General features: G+C 44.4%; 1 protein-coding gene across 2 annotated transcripts; it reads left to right on the top strand.

The window, feature by feature from the left end:
• The first annotated feature begins 600 nt into the window (after nt 1-600).
• LOC310800784 (sodium/hydrogen exchanger 1-like) lies at nt 601-21,810 on the top strand. Of its 2 annotated transcripts, XM_083664707.1 has the most exons (14): nt 601-738; nt 2,637-2,802; nt 2,971-3,014; nt 3,960-4,249; nt 5,737-5,843; nt 9,730-9,832; nt 10,935-11,011; nt 11,182-11,288; nt 11,795-11,871; nt 12,079-12,226; nt 14,913-15,130; nt 16,786-16,988; nt 21,358-21,560; nt 21,718-21,810. In XM_083664707.1, the coding sequence occupies exons 10-14, from the start codon at nt 12,186-12,188 to the stop codon at nt 21,773-21,775; spliced, it is 723 nt and encodes a 240-aa protein (XP_083520833.1). In that variant the 5' UTR covers nt 601-738; nt 2,637-2,802; nt 2,971-3,014; nt 3,960-4,249; nt 5,737-5,843; nt 9,730-9,832; nt 10,935-11,011; nt 11,182-11,288; nt 11,795-11,871; nt 12,079-12,185; the 3' UTR covers nt 21,776-21,810. The 2 variants fall into 2 exon arrangements, with proteins under 2 accessions (XP_083520833.1, XP_083520834.1); XM_083664708.1 differs by lacking the exons at nt 601-738; nt 2,637-2,802; nt 2,971-3,014; nt 3,960-4,249 and adding an exon at nt 5,377-5,560.
• The last annotated feature ends 1,749 nt before the right edge of the window (nt 21,811-23,559 follow it).

Raw genomic sequence — 23,559 nt, forward strand, 5'->3', positions numbered from 1 at the left:
GCTGGTAGTGCCAAGCTGTAGTATTGGAATGTGAACTATGTTTGTTTTTTCTTTCTCTGTCTGAGCCTTTTGTGTTGTTTCTGTTTTACGTTTTGAAAATTGCAAAATAAAAAGAAAGTCGGCCAAAAACGGGTCCCAAATAGTTGAAAAGCTTTTAAGCGAGTTGGCCCTCAGGGACCTGAGTTTCTCCATCTGTATAACAGAGATCATGTCCATCAGCCACACCTGAAAAGAAGGTGAAGAGGAGGACTTCCATTCCTTCAGAATGAGTCTTTTGGGAACAGTTGTCCCGAGTGTCAGAGAGGACTCCGAGCAGCCGAAGATGGCGAGTTCTGCCTCCGGCTGTAGAGTTATTTTGTAGGCCAGTACCAGTCTTCCATTCCACTCGGCACTCGGAGAGTCACCGGCGGAGCTACGGCGGCTCCGTGCCCATCCCGGTGGCCCCGGGCGGCAGCAACTCATCCACGGGCCTCTTCTCGTCCTCCAGCGACACCACAGACTGGACCGCATGCGACAGCCGCGACCCGTCCTCGGCGGCGGCGGCCAACGCTAACCTGCTGGGCAACATCATGGCCTGGTTCCACGACATGAACCCTCAAGGCATCACGCTGGTGCCCTCCACATCCACCGACACGGAGACGGACGTAGACACACTCCCCCTGGCCGGAGGAGGCAGCCCGCAGGATGAGGAGAAGACGGGGGTCTTCGTCCTCCCCGACAACACAAAGCCTCCTGGAGGTAAAACAGGCGAATATCGAATATAAAACCAATTTCACCCCGGTTATGTGGCGGACGTTCGATTTGTGGGAGGTGTGGGGACAAGTATTGTGATGGAAAAAGGTGTATGGTAGGAAAAGGAAAAGATGAGGTGAAGTGCTTGCATTGTGGCGGAAATCATCATGTGGGGTCAGCACAGTGCCCTAAAAGAGTTGAGCAAAGAATAGTGAGCAAGATTAGAGAGGAAAATGGAATATCATATGCAGAGGCAGTTAAGATGTCAGAGGAGAGAAAGAAAGAATCAGAGCAAAAACAACCGGAGAGGGAAAAGGGACAAACTAACCAGAGTAATGTCATTTGCATGGAAAAGAAGCAATTCCTGGCTTTCATAGCCATGGTTATAAACTGTGCTGCTAATTTGAGTGGGAAGACGGAGAGGATTGAGATGGTGCTTGACGCTGCTAAGAGGTTCTTAAATGTGGTGGATGTATCTGGAGCAGAGATCGATAAAATACTGAGGGATGCTTTTGCGGAAACCCGGACAACTGGGTCTGAGTGACAGTATGGACAATAATATATTATTAACTGGAGCACATTGGGGGGTGGTGGACACTATTTATTTTTTCATAATTGATATCTTTCACCTGCGGAGGGCAGTAAGACGCCAAGTCTGACACTATACTGCTGAAAATCTGAAAGAAGAAGAAGAAGAAGAAGACCTGTGACAAAGAGCATGGAAGGAAAGAGACGAAACTCCGGCCATTTTTGGAAACAGAATGCGCCTCGCAGTGGTCAGCTGCGGTAGCGCGGGCCCCTATAATCAGCCTCTCTAAACAGTAACTCAACGGGAGAACACTCTAAATTTCGTGGATTCACATCTTTTCTGGGCGTACTGCAAATCTTGATTGAAGTGGTGTAGTGCAGGGATGTAAAACAACAACCATATTGTGGAAACTAAGCAAAATTTTTCGTTTTTTTCTTTTAGTTTTTTCAAGATAAATAGTAAATGCAAAGGACCCGAGGTTAAAACCACGGCAACACACTTCTGACGGAGTGGACGACAGCCGCATTAGCTATTTATCTGCCTCCAGAAGCATCCTACGTGAGGGGATCCAGGACCGTCCTCACGTGATCAAAGACGTCCCATAAACACGAGACCGGACAGACGTGACAAAGCAAAGCAAAATGAGACAGACACTAATATTAACTGTCCACAGGTGATGTGGTTGTGCGTACCAGACTGACCTCTCGAGGGCCGAGGCAGACGCCATTTTAAGTACGCCTATGGCAGCCCCGTATGGACAAAAAGGCACCATACGGACAAAGAGGTGATATAGAGGTATAAAGGGTGCCTCTATATCCTTCTAAATGAGCAGAGCAGATCAAAAGATGAACAGCCACAACAAATAGACATAAATATTGATCATATCTACATGCGAAAGGGGGATGACTGTAACACTACGAAACTGTGATATATGAACAATATTAAAGCCCCATTCAGTAAGTTTCCAACTGCGCCCTCTGCGTGCATTAGTATCGATAACGATATCGCTGTTCAAAGTCAACAAAACACAGCGCCAGAAAGCTCTATGTACATGTTGTGACATCGGGTGAAACATCATTTTCGTAGCAAATCCGAATCGAGTTACTTCCTCGTTTTCATGAGCACAGCGCTTCCGCTGTACAGCGCATGCTTCTCTTTTTTCTTTTTTCTTGCTACGGGACGTGACAGACAAACTGCTTAGTCCCAGTGCTGGCCAATGGAGGGCAGTGTGGGATAAATAAAGACGAGGGTCTCCCTATTAAAAGTCAATCTACCATGTCCTGTGAATAAAAAGCTGTTATATTTCAGTAAAAAATGTCAAAAATCTTACTGATTGGGGCTTTAACCAATTTTCTGGGATATTATCTCTCCTCAGAGTCACCTGTTTGAGAGCATCCAGGAGGGCCAAGTATGAGTTTCCAGACAAGGACTGGGCTCACATCTCAGAGGGAGCCAAAGACCTCATATCCAAGCTGCTGGTCCGGGATGCCACTCTGCGTCTCAGTGCTGCTCAGGTCCTCCAGCACCCCTGGGTGCAGGGGGTAGGTGTCTTCTAAACTTGTATTTACACATGACTACTGGTACTCTAATTCATCCAGTGGCATTTATTAGTAATACAATTAGGAGTTTATTTCACAGTCTTTATTTTGTGGTTATTTAAAAGTTAAAGTGTACATGAAGAACCCATGCTGGTGTTTTCATTTCCCCAGAATGCTCCAGAGAGAGATCTTCCAACTCCTCATTTTCTCCAAAGGTAAAAGCAGATAGCTTTGAAAACTGTCAAATTCATCTCTAAAGCCCTTTAAACAATTGTCAGTGCTTGTGCAAAGTGCTTTACAGAGCAACAAAGGACATTGATAAATACATTTTAATTAATTAAATTAAATTAATTAATACATAATACATAAATAATTGTATTACTTTCTGAAGACTGGACAATGTGTGGTGCGTTTATACTATTACATTATACTTTTATACCTCTCAAACCTTTTCTGTTGCTCTGCACAGCCCAGCTTTATTTTCCAACTTTTCTCAAAAGTTTCACAATCTAGGCCGTCCGGGTAGTGTAGCGGTAGATTCCCTGCCTACCAACATGAGGGTCGCAGGTTCGCGCCCCCGGGTTACCGTCGGGTGTCGGGCAATGGGTCTGCGGGTGGGAAGCCAGATTAAGGGTATGTGTCCTGAAGCGGCTGGCATGTCTTGGAGGAAGCATGGAGCTAGTCTACGGCTCTCCCCAGATTGGCAGAGGGTGGAGCAGTGACCCTGGGCAGCAGGGGGAAATTGGCCAAGTACAAATGGAGGGGAAATCTGAAAAAAAGTTTCACAATCTAAGCTTTTACTCTGAAGGCAAAATCGCTCTACTTCCTGTCTCACCCTGGTTAACTCCTACAGTAGGTAACTTGACGCAGCAAAATCGCACCACTTCCTGTCTAGTCCTGAGCAGGAAAGCTAACTTTTACTTGGCCCCACATGTTCTTTTGGGCATGAAGTGTCCTAAATGAGAGCATTAAACCGTGTGTGTGTGTGTGTGTGTGTGTGTGTGTGTGTGTGTGAGAGAGAGTTCTCCCGTTCTGGAGTCCCCAAAACTGTTTGTCTTCATACTCCAAACGGACAGTAGGCGTTTTCGGACCAGAAGAGTTAGTTAAAGACAGGCATCCATGATCTTACAGATGCTCTTCTCCCTTCTCTCTCCTGACAGGAACAGCAGCACCAAAGACTTGACCCAGTTCGCTGCGCACGCTATCGCCTTCAACCGGCAGCTGTCCCAGCACGAGGAGCAGCAGGAGGAGGTGGAAGCCCTGGTCTGCTCCATGAGGCTCCAGCACGACGAGAAGCAGGAGGAGGTGGGAGCCCTGGTCTGCTCCATGAGGCTCTCTCCTCCCTCCAACTCCAGGCTGGCCCGCAGTAGGGCCATGTCCAGCGCCCTGCGAGGAGGAGCCATGGAGGAACTCACCCCCTGACTGACTCAACCCCCCACTTAAGGCTTGGGTGAACGTCCTCCCGTCTTTGTCGTCCCACTGACAAGTCGCTCTATTGTTCATTCTTAAAGGAGAATTCCTGTTTTTTACACCCCAGACCTTATTTCCAGCTTAAAATATGTTTTACTCGCCCAAATAACTTTGGTTTCATTCTGATCTCCCTAGAAGATATTCAGATCCAAGTAGAGTCCTGGAACTGGCTAAAACAGGCGTAAATGGGGCATATGTCGTTCACACTGTAAATAACATATTTTCTGTCACCTCGCAGTTGGTTGTTATATAATTATGGGAACATGAATTAGCTATGTAATGAACCTCAGATGTGCTTATGTTCTTCTTCTGTGGTTTTCTCTTCTTATTCTGTTACCAAACAGAAGCGCTTCTCGCTTCTTCTCATGAAGCACACCCGGGGCAGGTCAGAGTTCACTCCGTCTGTTGTGTTTTGTAGCGTAGCAGCCTATCTTAGCATAGAGATATGATCTGATTTCAAGATTATGGACGATTCAATTAAATTGCTGCTTGTATGGAATAAGGCCATATATCGATTACAAACAGCAGCGGGAGATAAAGCGGGAGATGTTATCTATGTGACGGACACTCGGACAGCAAACAGAGCAGGCTGTCGGCAGCACGGGAGGTTCGTTACATAGCTACTTCATGTTCTCATAATGATAAGTCACCCCTTGGCCCTTAACCCTCCGTTTTGCATGTTCACGTGGAGGGTGTCCCGATTGTTTTTTGCATCAGATTATTTATATACTATAAGAAAGAGAGTTGGAGAAAGAAAAAAAGGTGCAAAATCTTAATGGGTGCGTTTTTATTATTAATTTAAATATCCAGCATTATATAAGAATTTAAATCTCCTACCACTGCCAATACCAACATTCAGCTAGGGAAAGCAAAATACAAATAAAGCAAGACACTATCTGTCTGCTGCACTTGCCCCCAAATCACTAAATATCCCCCCCCTGCCTGGAAGTAAAATTTCAACAGAGATGATGCTAGACTGGGTTTTTGACGATAACACACCCAAACAGCTGGATAATGTTTACTACCCTCGTCTTTTCACTCATGTTCACATAGTCCTACCTGATGAGGTGGGTCGGGGCATTATTGACAGATGATGAAGTCGTGTGAACTAGCTTGTTCCCCTCCCCCCCGAACAGGCGCCCCAACTGACCAGAGGAGGTGCTAGTGCAGCGACCAGGACTCATACGCCGCTGGCTTCCCACCGATAGACACGGGCAATTGTGTCTGTAGGAACGTCTTGAGCACGCCGAAAATACCGCTGCCCGGGAATTGAACCCGGGTCTCCGTGGTGGTAGGCGAGTGCTTATTATACCTCTACACTACCCAGACCCACCCTGTCAATGAAATGTTTAACTTTAACAAATCACCAGCTTACTGGGGACCCCCTGATGGTCCCCAGACCCCATGTTGAGTCGACAACCACTCGTTAGGTTCTATCTTACTAATTGCATTATTATGCTTCTCAAGGTGGATATGGTGAATCCCATGAAGAATAAGAAGTGCAACCACCACTATGATGAAGCAGCCATCCTGGCCCTCATCAAAGCAAGACACACCCAGAAGAAGAAATGCGGGTAAAACACACTCCCTCTGCAGACCGCTAGAAAGTCCACTCAGCTTTTTCCACCACTAAACAACTGGGCGGGCCGGTGTGGGACCAGAACTTAACCTTAACTCACATTTTCTTCATTATAGCGCTTTGATGTTTCAGACAAATGAAGTTTGGCTGCCTCCTAGAGGAAAACAGATGAAATTGTGCCACCTGACCAGTTGTTGTGAAGGAAACGTGCTTATTGTCTTGGCCTTGGTTAACTCATTGAATGCCATGGACGTCCTTCGACGTCCAATTAAATAGTGACGTAGAATGCCACGGACGTCCTTCGACGTCCAATGCGTTTTTTGACGGTGGGACGTCGATCAAAGCCTTCCGCAGCTCCTGTACAACTATAGTAGCTATTGGAGGTGTATAACCTATTTTACGGACTCATTAGGTGGCGACAGTGCTTGCTCGGTGCAGTCCAGATTAGAGACAGGTCCGAGAAACAGCCTAAAAGCCGTGGATCAAAGACAACCCGATGCATGCTCCCAGAGCCATTTGCTCTGTCGCGGGAGCTGACATTGGCTCCGAACAGGAGTCAATCCGCGCTCACAACTGAGCCCCTCTGTCCCTGTCTGTCTGTCTGTCTGTCTGTATAGTTTCTCCAACCGATTAGCAGCCAGGAAAGCAGCCCCTGACGCCAAACCATTCAGCAATCCGGGTTGGCTCTTCCCTGCTGTGGCGCTGAGAGCCGACAGCAGCAGACAAACGCAGCACTCCGAAAATATAATGGTTGCGTGAGGCTGTGTGCAGTGTGGGGAGGAGTTTACGGGGGGAGGGGGGGAGGGGGGGAGGGGGGTGGTGCACGCAGGGCATCACACAACAACTACGTCACTACATCAGAAAATATTATCTTCAGACTCAGTGAATGTGCTTGAAATGCTGCATTTCACAAAAGGCGGATTATCTCAGCTAATAATTTGAAAAGCCTGAAAACGCTGAAAACAACCTATCTTCTCCGGCTCATAACTAAAGAACGGAAAATGGTATCAATAAACTTTTTTTTGCTGATGATACAATAGAGCCAGCTCGTTCTTGTGCCTGTTCGGTGTTTACATAGTAATATCACACAATATTCTGTGGGCCTCGAGAAATCACTGAAAACGCTCTGAAAACTCTGGCACTGGGAGCATCCGTTCTCCAAAAGTGGCTGGCACTGAATGAGTTAAGCTGTGTTCACACCGAGATATTTATTTTTCTCTCTGTCGCTCGATTCAACCCTTTGGAATCGCTCTGTCGCTCTGTTTAAATCGCTCGTCAACAGGCACAATAATTGACGGACATGTGGGGGCTATAACGTTACGCAATGTCATGATGTTTGTCCACTACGAGGCCGAGCCACCGTAGTTGTTTACAAGCTAAGCCTATCAGCGTGCTCCTAATGCGAGCTCTATACCGGTAGTACAGACTTCACTTCATGTCAGCTGTCAGCCTGTCAATCAGCTGTCAATGCAGTTTGTTGCCACACAATAAACCAGCGGTTTGTTCCAAGCCAGTGTGATCCTTGACTCACTCTCACACGGCAGCCAATCAGCGTTGAACAGCGAGCGACTGATGCCAGCGTAATTTCGCTCGAGTTGGGGTATTTCATCTCGGGCGTATTTTCGCCCTATCGTTCTGTCTCTGTCGCTCGGACGCCCAGCGATTTTTCTCCCGGGCGAATATACGCTCAATCGCTCGTTTGCATTGACTTTGTATGTAAACTCGATGCCAGCGAAAAATTTTAATAGGTCGGTGTGAACGCAGCTTTAGCAGTTTGTTTTCAAAGACACAAACTCTGGACGTTTTAATTTTGGGTAAAGCCAGAGGGTTTTTATATGGCTTACGCCAGCTCTGGGAGTATGAAGTGCTTTGAATGTGAGACGTTAAACGGTCTGGTTAAACGCAGGTAGACGCGTCTACTTACTTATTCTTCAGACGGATTTGCGTCTACTCACTTCTAAATCTCCTTTGATGCAAATCCATTCAAGTTTTTTTTCTCTTTTGGGACTAAAGTCTCTGCCGGGCAGCCGGGCAGATTGAGATTCCACCAGGAAACGTTGCATTACGACGGCGAGATGAGGCGGACGTAGCCTGTCTAGTGAATACTTGTGTCCACCAGAGGCGTCCCCGAAGCGGCTCTCCGCTCTGCTCCACAAATCAGCCTGTGTATTTTAGCTTCTCTCAAGAGTCACGTCAAGCAGCACAGAGCAGATCAAGCTGGGCAGGAATTCACGAGAATAATAAAATAAAACATCCTGTCGATTTTCCCCCCATTGGGGGGTGCCAATTTAGCCTGCTTTCTATAATAATGCATCCCTCAATTACTTGAATGCTTCCATTATTTTGGCAGCTACTTGGGTTCAAATTAACTTAGTGAGTTGGTTTGAAATTTGTGTATCAATGAACTAAATTCAGTAATGTTCAGGTTATGGTAGTCTAATTGTTCTCATTGTTACATTGTAGCCTTTAACTCAATCAAAATGTTGTTTTTGTAGACACCAATAATGACTGCCCAGCAAATGTAGTTGAAACTAGTAAGTATAGTTAAAGCAGGACTAAACCCCCAAACACCTTTTTCAGCTTTTAACCAATATATATGGCTTTTGGGGTGGTATGTGAAGGATTCTGGTCAAAATCTCCACATCTGTGACCAATCTGTTAAAATTGTACAAACCCCTATCATTTCAGCAGCATAAGTTCCCTCTATGGGTTCAAACCTGCTTTTTTTTGTGCCCTCAAATGAATGGGCGATTTGGTACATCGTGACGTCACGGTGGTATTTGCGCGTGCCCCACTCATGTGAAAATGTGTTTTTTCCCCCCATGTGATTATTACTGTAGTTAATGCGGCGCGAGCCCTTTAAGAGCAATGTGGCACGTTGGACAACAGCGGGATGGTGTACACAGCATTAATTATAGCCTCCTTCACCGCCTCGGCCGGCATCTTCTTTGAAAAGTTGAAACAAATCTCGGAACGCCTCCTCTCGAGACCTCGACTCTGATTGGCTAAACGGACAGTGACTATCCGACCATCCGACCATCCGATACGTCTATCCAGAAAAAGTTCATCCCTCTTCAACTTTCTGTCCATCAAAACGTATGCAAATCTTCTGGATACGTACGCTTCTGAGTACTCCACGGACAGTCGGACAGCTGTCATTGAAAATGAATGGAAGTGAACAGAGAAATGAACGCACACGGACAGACACCACGGATCAGTGTGGCCAAGGCCTAATGTAACGCTACGCTGTGTCCGTTGCATTGTTTTTGAGATGACCTGGAACATAGTTGTTAGTTGTGAGCTAATAACGTTAGTTGTGTGGCAATAAAACGACACTGAATTACCAGTTTGATATAACGGTCAACCGAGTCACACTCTTTCCATGAAGCCCACCAGCTTTAATAATATCTGTTGGCTAGTTGTTGATATTTAAAGTCCCTGGAAACCAGAAATATTTCTTTATTATTTAGCATTTTGAGTTCATCACATCACAGGACCCTATGTTAATAAGCCACCAGCCAAATTTGAACGATGATGAACGTCGCAAAGTATATAAATTTAGGTTTGACAGTCATGGCAAAAGTCATGAGAATCAATTAGTTTTTAGAGTGTATTTTCTCCCGCGGACTGTGTGGGCGTGTCAGGCTGTCTTGAGAAATCTGATGTAGTTACCGTAGTTCATTTGTTGACTGAATGTTTCTCAGAATGCGATTATCATGCTGCTGACTAACCCTGGTTTTAGTGCTGTGACTCACATATATGTGGACATGTTCCTATAAGTGCCTTTTATAGTTTCACTGTGCTTATGTGTTGATCTATATCTGATGGAGAAAAGTTGATTTTCACATTAATTATAATTAAATATTTTTTTACATTGCCAGGTTGCAAACCAACAAGTGAACTCCTACAACTCATCAGTTCAACTGGAAAATGGCAGCCATGCTAATTAACGTGGCCATGGGCCTGAAGTCACTTCACAGCTGGGTAAGTGGGTCACTCACATCACTAACCTGTTATTTTACGAGCTATTATTATATGACTCTCTTTCAAGAGTCATATAAAAAAGGTATCGAACACTCTAAAATTCAATCTCTGCAATTTTAGGCAGATTAGAGCATCTCTGACTGACAGTGCGGCTCTAACCTTTCTCCATTCAATGATTTTTGCACATATACTACATACTACATACTGCCTCACTGGTCCTTCACAGGAGTAACCACCTTGAAGCCCGTCGAGTCTCTATATAAAAAGGCCCTGCAAATTTTAGATAAGAAACCTATCTTACCATCATTGCAATATACTTCTAAAGTACAAGCTCCTCAGCTTTGACAATTATAAAAAATGTAAAATTGCCTGTATGATTTATAAAATCCTTCATGGGCTAGCACCACCTCCTTTAGAATGCTTTATCAAACGGAGAGCTACCCAGAACACCACGCGAAGCTCGTCGAGAGGTGACTGTGAACTACCTCTGAGACGGTCCTCTGTCGGACAAAATGTTTTGTCCTACAGGGGTAGCAAACTGTGGAATAGCCTACCAATGTCAGTCAGAGAGAGTAGCAGTTTTCACACCTTTAAGGGGCTGTTAAAGTCATGGCTCAGATCAAATCAAAACTGCGACCATATCTAAACCCTTTTGTTTCATGTGTTGTTTTTGTATATATATATCCTTGTAAGTCCTATGTCTACCTTGGTCAATGTCCCTAATGTTTCCTGTTTTTGTTTTATTTGTATTACATACCGGAATTGAAGGTCTGTATGTGCCCACTTGAATTGCAAAGTTAAATGCCTCCTTCATGTATATGTATGTCTCCTCTCCTTTTTACCCTATGTGTATGTATGTGTCACCTACATTGCACCCCTGTCAGTTGCCCTATGTATGCACTAATTTTTCTATTTCTTCTTTTTAAACTTTTTTGTACCTCACCTGTCGAGGGACTACGGATGGAAATTAGCTAAGGCTATAATCCGGCACATTTACATGGAAATGTTCATTAATGTTGCACTGTCCCTGAAATAAATAAATAAAAAATTACCTACCTGTCTTTAGACTAAATGTCATGACTTTGTTTCAATCTTTTTACAGTTAACAAACAAGCCAGAGCTCCCAGCCCACCGCCCAGCGACATGGTTCTGTGAAACAGTGCCTTCTCCTTCAACCAGGTATAATTCTGGACTTGATCTGAAAGCTTGTGTGATTTATCAAATGTCTTCAAAGGGCGTAATGTAGGGCTAGCATTTGAATCCAGAGGTAAATTAGTATTTGGGACAGCCCTACAGTTGGAACAATATTTGGCATTAAAATGTAATACTTTAATTTGCCTTCATTCCAGTGGCAGCTGGTCTCCTCTCCATGACCTTCTGCTCATGACCGATGCCTGCAGCAACTGGCGGATGGAGCAGGATGTGGCCGTGCTGACCAAGCAGCTGGAACAGCAAGGTAGAGCATGAAGAAGCACACATGAATTTGAATGAGTTTTCATAAACTGTTAAACTCCACCTACCTCCCCCCCATAGAGACACTGCGGAGCGTGCCATCATTCAGAAACCACGCCCAAAACGGGGGAAAACACAATCTCCCCTCCAATCCTGGCATTCCTCCTATGTCGCGTGCATGGTCGGGTGTTGCACAAAAATATCGTATATGCGGAAGATGAACACTCCAACTTACTTCATTGACAGCAACATCCACATTTTTCTTCTTGCCAATTCTCAATGGCTTCCTTGTTTTCCTTGGGAGTACAAAAAAATGTTAACTGGCGATTTTTTTTTACATTTGTTGTCTGCGCAGCCCACCACACAACAGCTTTTAGCTATGTTTAATTCAAGGAAAATGACACTGGTGTGTGGAAATGAACTGTGCTTTTCCCCCGTGATGGGCGTGGCCTATTTCATACTGTACATTTACTGTTTCTCATCTCACTCTGTAACCATCTATCTATACAGACTGAGAACATCCAGTTGAAACGCAGTCTGGAGAAGCTGAAAGGACAGCGTGAGGAACAGGAGCTAGAGATCAACAGGTAAGCACCTAAGGACTCAAAACACTTGAAGGGAATGTGAGTCTCTCTTCTTTTTTCATTTCTTTTCATGAGTGCTGGTTGTACGACAAGAGACCATTTCTCATTTGTGACTCAGAAAAAACGACAGGACTTCTGATGAAGCTGTTTTTATTCATTCATGTATAAATTGCCTGACCCACAGTTTCACTGCTCGCCTGTCTCTTTTAGGTTGACAACACGCCTGAAGGAGGAGAGAATCCACTACTTTGACCTCTGCAGTGAGCAGGGGGCGAAGGAGTGGATGCTGACCCAAGAGCTCATCTCCAAAATCAAGGATGAGAAACATCAGCGGGAGATCCAGGACTTGTAGAACCAGGTGGGGAAGCACTGTATGCTATTGTGTGCTGGGGCAGCAGGCTGAAGGCAGCGGACGCCAACAGACTCAACAAACTGATCCGTAAGGCCAGGGACATTGTGGGGCTGGATCTGGGCTCTCTGACTGCGGTGTCAGAGAAGAGAACGTTGTCCAGGCTACGCTCCATCATGAGCAACGACTCACACCCACTCCACGGCGTGCTAGTCAAACACAGGAGTACGTTCAGTGAGAGACTGATTCCACCTAGATGCAATACGGAGAGGCACAGGAAATCATTCCTGCCTGTGGCCATTGGTCTATTTAATGCCTCTCTTAAAAGAGCACCTCGGAGACGCTCAGTCAAGGACAGTCTGTTGAAAGGCCAGGAGCCCCTGAGCCCCTGATATAAGAGTCATGAAACAGCTTCCCAGTGTCAATTCCTTTTCTCACCCCTCCCTCATGCCCTTATAGCCAATCCAAGATTCAAGATTTGTATTGTCACTCCAGTCCATAGTACAAGTATCACGTGTGAAATTCTTGTGCTGTAGACTCCGTTACAACATAGTGCAAAATAGCAGGGCATATGAGTGCAAAAACAACAAGAGACACAACAAGCAATAAAACAAGCCAAAAAACAGTGACATATTCACTGCACATAGGTGCAAATAGTATAGACATAATTTAAACATAATTATAATAATGTTTAATAATTAAACATTCTGTTTGCACAGGTGCAAATAGCATAGACCTAATTAGAATTAAACATACGTAATGGTAGCAGCTGCAGTACAGCTACTACATGATTGTTGGGAGTTTATTTGTGTATGTTAAGGAGTCTCGTGGCCTGCGGGAAGAAACTGTCCCTCAAGCGATTTGTGCGTGCTTTTGGGACAGTGTATCTCCTCCCTGAGGGTAACAGGGAGAACATGTGGTTCACATGTGGGGGTGGTTTGTGTCCTTGATGGTCTTCAGGGACCTCCTGAGGCAATCCAATATTGCTGTAGAGGTGGAATGATGAGCAGCTGTAGTGCCTTATGCAACTTGGATGACATTAGTTTTTCGGCCTCTGCATCTTTGACATGATAGTAGAAGTGGTTACCAGACTGGGGTGGGGACATCTCTCTCTGGCTGTCGTGTGTGTTTTCCTGATCAGAATGTATCTTTGACATGATAGTAGAAGTGGTTACCAGACTGGGATGGGGACATCTCTCTCTGGCTGTCGTGTGTGTTTTCCTGATCAGAATGCATCTTTGACATGATGGAGAAGTGGTTACCAGACTGGGATGGGGACATCTCTCTCTGGCTGTCGTGTGTGTTTTCCTGATCAGAATGCATCTTTGACATGATAGTAGAAGTGGTTACCAGACTGGGATGGGGACGTCTCTCTCTGGCTGTCGTGTGTGTTTTCCTGATCAGAATGCATCTTTGACATGATAGTAGAAGTGGTTACCAGACTGGGATGGGGACGTCTCTCTCTGGCTGTCGTGTGTGTTTTCTGATCAGAATGCATCTTTGACATGATGGAGAAGTGGTTACCAGACTGGGATGGGGACGTCTCTCTCTGGCTGTCGTGTGTGTTTTCTGATCAGAATGCATCTTTGACATGATGGAGAAGTGGTTACCAGACTGGGATGGGGACGTCTCTCTCTGGCTGTCGTGTGTGTTTTCTGATCAGAATGCATCTTTGACATGATAGTAGAAGTGGTTACCAGACTGGGATGGGGACGTCTCTCTCTGGCTGTCGTGTGTGTTTTCTGATCAGAATGCATCTTTGACATGATAGTAGAAGTGGTTACCAGACTGGGATGGGGACGTCTCTCTCTGGCTGTCGTGTGTGTTTTCCTGATCAGAATGCATCTTTGACATGATAGTAGAAGTGGTTACCAGACTGGGATGGGGACGTCTCTCTCTGGCTGTCGTGTGTGTTTTCTGATCAGAATGGAACTTAGGCTGGAAATTGGAGCAATTTGTTATGCAGTAACCTCTGACATCACTGTTCCCCTTTGTTGCTGGAGAAGAGTTGAAAATGCTATTTTGTTCAGATTGCCTGTTCCAGTGTGTTCCAGGCCAACGGCGCCCCCGCCAGGCCAGAAAAAAGATTGATTTTTTTTCCTGCTTTCCCCAAAATTTCAATAAACCTTTATGGCATATTATTACAATACAACAATGCTGGTGTTGACAGTGTTGACAGTAATAGAAGATGCCAAATCATTAAAAACAATAAGCATTTTGCTTTTAGGAGCATTGTGCCAGCGTGCAGCGCTGTTCCAAAACGTGTCAACGTGTGTCGTTGCCTGGGAAACGCACATCCCATAATACAACTGTTCGCATCGCATCCCATAATAGTATGATGATACTTGGGATGCCATTGCGTACATGGATGCGAACAGGTTAGCTAAAAGTTTAGTGTCGCCAGTGAGGGCCCCCATCGTTGCGGTCGGGGTACATTTCGAAATCCCTCCAGGCCTGAAATTTTTCTAGGGGAAACACTGCTGTTCCCATATTATTCTCAGAAGCAATAATCAGTGATTTGATAATGTTTGCTTTTATACTAAGACCATCAAAGCTAGATTCAGAAAGAAGAGCGAACATTTTCTGAGGAGTTAGGAAACTTTTCAAATCTCATAAAACAATCAAATGTTCACTCACTTTATTATCCATTCAACTGATGCAAAAGGCATTAGCATCTTGTCCCTTGTCCTTACAGGTTGATAGCATGCGGGGCAGTGATGCGACCCTACGTGGAGGCCAAGATATCCCACAAGTCCCACACCACCATCAAGTACTTCCTGAAGATGTGGAGCAGCGTCAGCGAGACGCTCATCTTCAACTTCCTGGGCGTGGCCACGGTGGACGGACAGCACTCCTGGAACTGGACCTTCGTCACGGTCACTGTCATCCTGTGTCTGGTGGCACGGGTCATAGGTCAGCTCTACTGTAGTGCTTTCCAAACGTTCTGAACGTATATGTGATGGCAGGCGGGGGTGTGTTAAGATATACATTCAAACGGAAACATGATGTCATGGTGGACTGCCGTTGATAATCTATGCACAAGTCAAGTGAATAGCTTCTTATGAAACACGTTTGTCACAAAGTTCACTATAGAGCAAGTACTGTACATAATATGTTAAGCAATGAGCAGAGCATATATATATATATATATATATATATATATATATATACATATATATACACCAGAGGGTTAGGGTAGCGGAGCGGTGATAATTACCGCTCCTCGCTCCCAGAGCGGTCCTTTCCACCCGCTCCAGCGCTCACGGCCGCTCCAGACCGCTCCCCGCTCGATACAGATTTCACCCGCTCGCACTCACCGCTCCACTCCGCTCAAAAGAATAAGAGAGATAAAAAGGCCAGGGTGTTTTAATTTGCATTTAAACGCGTTTCGGCATATGTGCCTTCATCAGAGCAGAGCATGCTCTGATGAAGGCACATATGCCGAAACGCGTTGACCCTCAATAAAAAAAGAAAGTGGAAATCTGAAGTCTTGCATCTCAATTTTTGGCGTGCTGCTACCGTCACTCTTGTAGTGATTTTTTTGATGATATACTGTCTGTCTGTGACTTCATTGGTTGTTGCCAAGAGTCACGAGCTCATCACAAGATACTGCCACACACATCATGTGATGGGAGAGCTTGTGATGGAAAACCGTTTTTAAGTTGTAGCGGTCAGTGGGTTTGTGGTCACTTCAGTGCCTACGGAGCCATCTCACATAGAGTAGCTTATTAAAACACACAATCAGAGAGAAAAGTCATTTGACTTTTATTAGGGCTAATTCATAAAACTCTGCAGTGACAGAACAGCAGCACGCAAAATCTGCACCACGGTAATTTACCCCGATTCATAAAATTATGAATTATGATTGTGAATACCATGATGGATCCACATTAGTTATTAGTCAGCTGCAACACAGGTGATCACAGCCAATCACAACCAACATGTTAATTAAGCTTGACATATGCAACAGTCTGCCTCTGAGTCTGTATCTGTCAATGGGCAGCAGAGACAGAATGGCAGATGATGTTGGGCATGGTAAACCAAATGTTTATGATGTCACTGACTGAGATTATGAATTGGTCAGTGGTGATCATCACCTGATGAAGACCTATCAATGCTCTGTAAGATAAATATATAGGAGCATTGGTGGCAGCAGCCTTCTCTTTAGGCTACTTTATCTCTGCTACACTCCAGCACCTGCTAAAACGTTTATGTGACGTGTATGGTCATCTTCTCTTTTTCAAAATGATAATTTTCATTAGTTAACGTTCATTTTTACAATAGACCGTGACCAAAATGGGTGGAAGAATGGAGAAAACGGGTCATGCAAAATTTGCAAATCGCTTCCCAATATTTCGCATTTTGAAGCACCCTACCGTGACGGTATCTGCCCCTAACGTTACTCTAAACCTGCCAGTAAGTTTTATGATACAGCCCCATTCTATGGCCCTAAATGGTCAACTCTGGCAACTAAATAGGCAAAAAAAAATAGCAAATATTACAGTATTTGACCCAAATCTGTTACACACACACTCAAACCCAGTTTCTCATGACATTGTCCTTCCCAGGTGTGGTTGCTCTGGTCTACGTTATCAACAAGTTCCACATCGTCAAGCTGACCACCAAGGACCAGTTCATTATAGCCTACGGTGGCCTGCGAGGAGCCATCGCCTTCTCCCTGTGCTACCTGCTGGACAAGGACCATTTCCCCATGAGAGACATGTTCCTCACCGCCATCATCACCGTCATCTTCTTCACTGTCTTTGTCCAGGTACTGGGACACCATCTTGTCTGTTCTGTTCCCCACTCAACAGACTGTGTTGTCACATCGTTAGCCGTTAGCTGTTAGCCGCGTTAATATAAGAGCCCGACCCGTCACCCGTGACGTAAACACATACATGCAGGCAGGCTACATACACAGTCACTCGCAAAGGTTTATTACAGCTGAGAGGCTAAGTAAGGGACGCTAATGTTATCTCTCTGACTCGTTTGCTCCAATACACCCTTTTCACGGGGGCCATTTTGTGTCAAAAAGGCAGGGTAAAGACAGGGGCAAGCATAACACTAATGAGGGTTTCCAACTTCCATGATTCACCCGTTTACACAACTTCTTTGCGGGTTATCTGCCCCGGTGTACAACTGATTCAGCTCAGTCTGTCAGGAGGTGTGAGGTGATGCGCTTCATCAGATGGCCTCTAAGTTTACACCAACCGCAAAGATCATCTCATATCATACGAGGGAGTCCTGTTCAGTCTGTCTCGTGGTGTTGCCTAGTTGAAGGATTTGCCTAATAAGATTCAAGATTATTTCAAGATTTCAAGATTATTTTAATTTGTCCCGAGGGAAATTTGTCTTGGACATACAGGCTGCCACATAGGTACACAGTGCCATAACAAAAACAACAACAAAAAACAATAGTGCATAGCACACCAGTGCCGACATGTGCAAACACACAACCAAAGTGCAAACATCAATAATTTACAGTACAATCAACAATACATTACCTATGACCTGAGTTTAGGAGACTGACTGATATGGGGATGAAAGAGTATTTGTATCTGTTGAGGTGTCTTTTTTTGTTCTTGATTGGGACTCTGTAACGCCTGCCAGATGGAAGCAGTTCGTATTCTGAATACAAGACATGAGAGGGGTCAGCAATGATCTTCCTAGCTTGTCTTATGAGTGATTTTGATAGCGAGGATGATATGCCATTCACCTTGGTGACAAGAGGATACAATTATGAACCAGAGAGAATACAGAAGAGGAACTTTTGCAGAGAGTGAAGTGAACAGGCAGAGAGATGCGCCTCCTGTCTAAATGCCTGGGTGCCCTGGCTGCAGACCTTTTTCACCATTCCCAGGATAAATTGTGGAAAACGTCCCAGACCAGAGAGGCCAGGTGACTTGTTGTCTCTAAAGTAAGTCAGTGTTTTATCTCTCTTCTAAGCCTTCCTGTTTTGTAAACCGCGGCTCTGTGCTCTGTGCAGGCTTTTAGCGGAGGAATACGGTAGTTGTACGGTTGGGAGAAAAAGCAGTGCCGAATGAAACTGCTGTTTTGCGGAAAAGTAAAGCGCTGAAAATTGTCAAAATAGAGCGTGCATGTACACGGATATCGATTTGTTTAGGTGGGCGTTGTTTTAGGTGGCTAAATTACGTTTTTTTGTTTAGTTGTTGACCCCCAGGACTTAGAGAGAAAAAGCTGGTGATGCTGCTGCTCTGGGTGCCGGATCTCGTTCGACGCTGCGCCCCGCTTCAAGAACACTGTACCTAATTAAGTTAGTGTATCTGACTAGCTGATACTTGTTAAATACTTGATAAATGTTTTAACATTGCATGATATTCAGTATAATCTCAGATATCCGGCAAGAAAAAAAATATTAATTTCACTAAACTTCCTGAAATTCCAATTCACTTCCAATGTTTCATTGGAATTGATTGATTGATTGATTGAATTGACCCCAATGCTGTTGCAGACCACCATGCCACTGCATCGTGGCAATTACGGTCAGATGCAGCATTGGGATGCTGAAAATAGGTGTTAGATCTACTGTATGCAGTAGATGGTGCCATTTTGCAATGACGAATACCTCTGTTACATTTAGACTTCACTGTTTATACCAAGATATATTTGAAGCTGCTAGTGTAAGAAAGGAAACCCACAGTGACCTTGGCTTGTGTGATGAACACCAACATGAGGAAGGGATCAGTGGGATATTGCAGCAGACGTGTCTTTAGCATACATGTAACAAACACTGACCTTGCATGCAAGATCATGTGACACAGTTCCATTTCTATTTGGTCCTAGATAGTCCATGGGCCAAGGCAAAAATCGGTACCACCTGAGGTGACCGCACGATTTTGTTATTTTTGTCTTCCTACATGTCTGTAGTTTATATTTTGGTATGATAACCCTGCCCATTTGGTAGCTTAAGGATAGTTATCACTCTGTAAACAAACCTACCCCCATATAAATGACAAAACCCTGATTTCTGTGTATTAGTCCAGATGATATGTGAAAATGATGTTCCCTTTTTCGTAAAAGCATGAAACTTGGTACGCTTATAGTTTGGGGCCCTGTACAGTTTCAGAAATTGAGCCATCACAAAAATGCCTTGTGGCGGCCATTTTAATTCTGCCATAAGCATAGTTTGCATCATATCTCCTGAACCACACATGCTAACACTGAAAAGGAGATGTCTATCCCAACGTTTTCATGGTCAAGGATTACAATGATACCATAGAACATCATAAAGTGTTAAAGTGACTAATCAATTGTGAATTTGATGACGTTGTGAGAAGGAAATGACAGTATCTGATAACTGATGCTATCCTCTCCCGGTAGGGAGGGGAGGCTGGCCAGCGAGACTAACATAATTATGAAATTACCCTCAAAACACAATAATTGTCAATACTAAACCATGTTTGGTAGGCATGAATTTGCAATTAAAATAGCTATAATTCACCATTGTTAATCTCCGTCCTTACTCTAAAAATGGTAAACCCCATCTTGGATTTGGCCGTCTGGCAGAAAGTCGCAGGATGTTTGGGAGGGGCCTGGGGGCTATTTTAACAAAAGGCCCATAGAAGTAACCCTGACCCAAATTACTCATCAAAAAATGTTAGCCAGAGAGTGGTCATGGAATTGAGGTTATAGCATCAGTTATCAGAAACTGTGATTTCCTTCTCACGTCATTAAATTCACCATTGATTAGTTACTTTAACAGTTTATGATGTTCTATATGGTAGCCATCACCTTTTCTGTGTTATCATGTGTGATTCAGGAGATATGATGCAAACTACATAATTCACTTATGGCGGAATTAAAATGGCCACCACGAAGCATTTTTGTGATGGCTCAATTTCTGAAGATTTACGGGGCCCCAAACTATATGCGTACCAAGTTTCATGCTTTTATGAAAAAGTGAACATGATTTTCACATATCATCTGGACTAATACACAGAAATCAGGGTTTTGTCATTTATATGGAGAAGGTTTTTTACAGAGTGATAACTATCAATAAGCTACCAGATTGGCAGGGTTATCATACCAAAATATAAACTAGAGACATGTAGGAAGACAAAAATACAAAAAGTGCGCGGTCCCCTTAGGTGGTACCGATTTCACCATTGGCCCATGGACTAATTGCATTGTATCTTTCTCAAAACACCACTGAATTCACCAAAACATCACTGAATTCACCATTAACTATTCATGTGAACAGTTTATGATGTTGTATAGAGTGTCATTGTAATCCCTGACCATGAAAACATAGGGGTAGACATCACATTTTCTGCGTTATCATGTGTGGTTCAGAGATATGATGAAATCAGGGTTTTGTCATTTTTTGGGGGTAGGTTTGTTTACAGAGTGATAACTATCCTTAAGCTACCAAATCGGAAGGGTTATCATACCAAAATATAAACTAGAGACATGTAGGAAGACAAAAATAACAAAATCGTGCGGTCACCTCAGGTGGTACCGATATGTCAAAATTTCAGCCTTGGCCCATGGACTATTGTCGGCGTGAGATATTTCAACATTGTATTACAATGTTTACAATGATGACTGTTGTCTTTTTGGGTGTAATTCTCCACCCTGGACTTTGTGTCTGCTAGCTTGGCTTTCTTCTTCCTCTGTATGAGCAGTGAAAGTTACATTTTGCCTACATTGTCGATTAATCGGTTAACATAGATTGATCGATCAAATTCTTAATGTAGTAGGAGGAGTAGGGTTGAATTAGTTTGGAGTCTGCTACTATAGGTTGGAGGCTTTAGCTGATGTGGCCTCCAGAAGCATCCTGCGTGAGGCGATCCAGGACCGTCCTCACGTGATCAAAGGGGTCCCATAAACACGAGACAGGACAAAAGTGACAAAGCAAAGCAAAATGAGACAGACACTAATATCAACTGTCCACAGGTGATGTGGCTGTGCGTACCAGACTGACCTCTCGAGGGCCGAGGCAGACGCCATTTTAAGCCCCGTATGGACAAAAAGACACCATAAGATCAAAAGATGAACAGCCACAACAAAGACATAAATATTGATCATATCTACATGCGAAAGGGGGATGACTGTAACACTACGAAACTGTGATATATGAACAATATTAACTAATTTTCTGTGATATTATCTCTCCTCAGAGTCACCTGTTTGAGAGCATCCAGGAGGGCAAGTATGAGTTTCCAGACAAGGACTGGGCTCACATCTCAGAGGGAGCCAAGGACCTCATATCCAAGCTGCTGGTCTGGGATGCCACTCTGCGTCTCAGTGCTGCTCAGCTCCTCCAGCACCCACTCTGCGTCTCAGTGCTGCTCAGGTCCTCCAGCACCCCTGGGTGCAGGGGGTAGGTGTCTTCTAAACTTCTATTGACACATGACTACTGGTACTCTAATTCATCCAGTGGCATTTATTAGTAATACACTTAGGAGTTTATTTCACAATCTTTATTTAGTGGTTATTTCAAAGTTAAAGTGTACATGCTGGTGTTTTCATTTCCCCAGAATGCTCCAGAGAGAGATCTTCCAACTCCTCATTTTCTCCAAAGGTAAAACCAGATAGCTTTGAAAACTATGTCAAATTCATCTCTAAAGCCCTTTAAACAATTGTCAGTGCTTGTGCAAAGTGCTTTACAGAGCAACAAAGGACATTGATAAATACATTTTATTTGATTGATTGTTTGTTGTTGGTCATGATTAACGGTCCGCATCAACAGGGCTGAATCATTGACAGTGGTGGTGTAGTTAGGGATTGTTTGTTGTTGGTCATGATTAACGGTCCGCATCAACAGGGCTGAATCATTGACGGTGGTGGTGTAGTTAGGGATTGTTTGTTGGTCATGATTAACAGTCCGCATCAACAGGGCTGAATCATTGACAGTGGTGGTGTAGTTAGGGATTGTTTGTTGTTGGTCATGATTAACGGTCCGCATCAACAGGGCTGAATCATTGACAGTGGTGGTGTAGTCAGGAATGTCATACCGAACCGACCTGGATAGCTAGGCTTAGATAGTGAGGTAATATGCAGTTGTGCGGTGGTAGCATGGAGGGGGGTGTTTCCAGGACGCTGGATTACACCGTTAAGCCTTCTTGAGGTGTCGTGGGCCTAACTTAACGAAACGTCGGTGAAGGAAGGTGCCCACTTGAAAACCCCAATGACATGCTTCATACTGCTGTTGGCTAGGGTAGGTAACTGGTGATTTGTGTCTTGTTTATTAGTTTGTTAGCCTGTTAGCTTGTTTTATTCTGGATTGGGCTTCTAAATGTGTTTTTCCTCGGATTTTGGCACAAGGGATAGTAACATCTTGTCCTGTGTATTAATTAATACTAAAGCTAGCTTAGGCTAGTGACTGTTGTGAATAGTGCAGCTGACAACTAGGGAAAGACCTAGTGACAGCATGGAAAGACAGCTGACAGGAGGGATTAGACCCCATCGGGGCTGCAATGGGTTAGCTGCTCATTGTGGCAGTAGCCAAGGCCAATAGGCCATTGGTTACACCCAAACTTGCTACGAAACAGAATTATGAAAAAACACCCCTAGAGTCTGCGAGAGCGGGGGCGGAAGATGACTCACCTATGGTTGACACGGTTATTGACTCTGGAACGGACCTGACTATGAGTAGGGAAAACATGTCAGTGGAAGCCACTAGTTCAGATGTAGATGGAAAGAAGCGTCAGGTTTGCTTGTGTGGCTGGCAGAAGGTAACATCTTTGAGGGGCCTTAGAATCCATCAAGGCAGGAAGAGGTGCTTGGTAGAGGGAACACAGGGACCCCGCATTGATAATTATTTCTTAAGAAGTTTATCAAGTCAGTCGGGTGAAGTCCAGCGACAGGAAGTAACCCACAGCTCGCAGGACATCAGCACCCCTGATGTTGAGGCAGGTCCTAGCACCGAGGAAAGCAGAGAGGCCAGCCAGCCAAAAAGGGAGAAGATTAGCGGTCAGAAGCCTAGAGTTAAGTGGCCAGGTGCAGCGGAAAGTAGGAAGTGGGAAGATATCAATAGTGATTTGGTTAGGATGTTAGAGAAGCTTAAAGGAACTGCTGAGAGTAAGTTGGAGAAAATGGGAGATTGTATTTATGATTATGGTAAGGAAAGGTTTGGCGTCTTTGAGAAAAGGAAGAAACTAGAGGGTGAGGTAGTTAAATCTAGGCGCCAACAAGAGATAGATAGACTTATCCAGGAGAGAAGACAGCTTAAGAGGCAGTGGAGGAAAGCTACAGAGGTTGAGAAGGAAGGCATTGATTGCTTGCAGTCAGATGTGAGGGATCGGTTGGCAGTTTTAAGAAGAGCAGAGAGCATTAGGAAAAATAGGAAAAAGAAAGAGAGAGCTAGAATAGCATTCTAT

Source organism: Poromitra crassiceps (genome assembly GCF_964638095.1).
Source record: "Poromitra crassiceps genome assembly, contig: HAP1_SCAFFOLD_72, whole genome shotgun sequence".
NCBI classification, from domain to species: Eukaryota; Metazoa; Chordata; class Actinopteri; order Beryciformes; family Melamphaidae; genus Poromitra; species Poromitra crassiceps.

Coding starts and splice junctions, on each gene's coding strand:
- LOC310800784 (XM_083664707.1), top strand. CDS start 12,186: ATGAGAAACATCAGCGGGAGATCCAGGACTTGTAGAACCAG. Junction 16,989..21,357: donor TCTTCACTGTCTTTGTCCAG/GTACTGGGACAC, acceptor ATCTCTCCTCAG/AGTCACCTGTTTGAGAGCAT. Junction 21,561..21,717: donor AGCACCCCTGGGTGCAGGGG/GTAGGTGTCTTC, acceptor TCATTTCCCCAG/AATGCTCCAGAGAGAGATCT.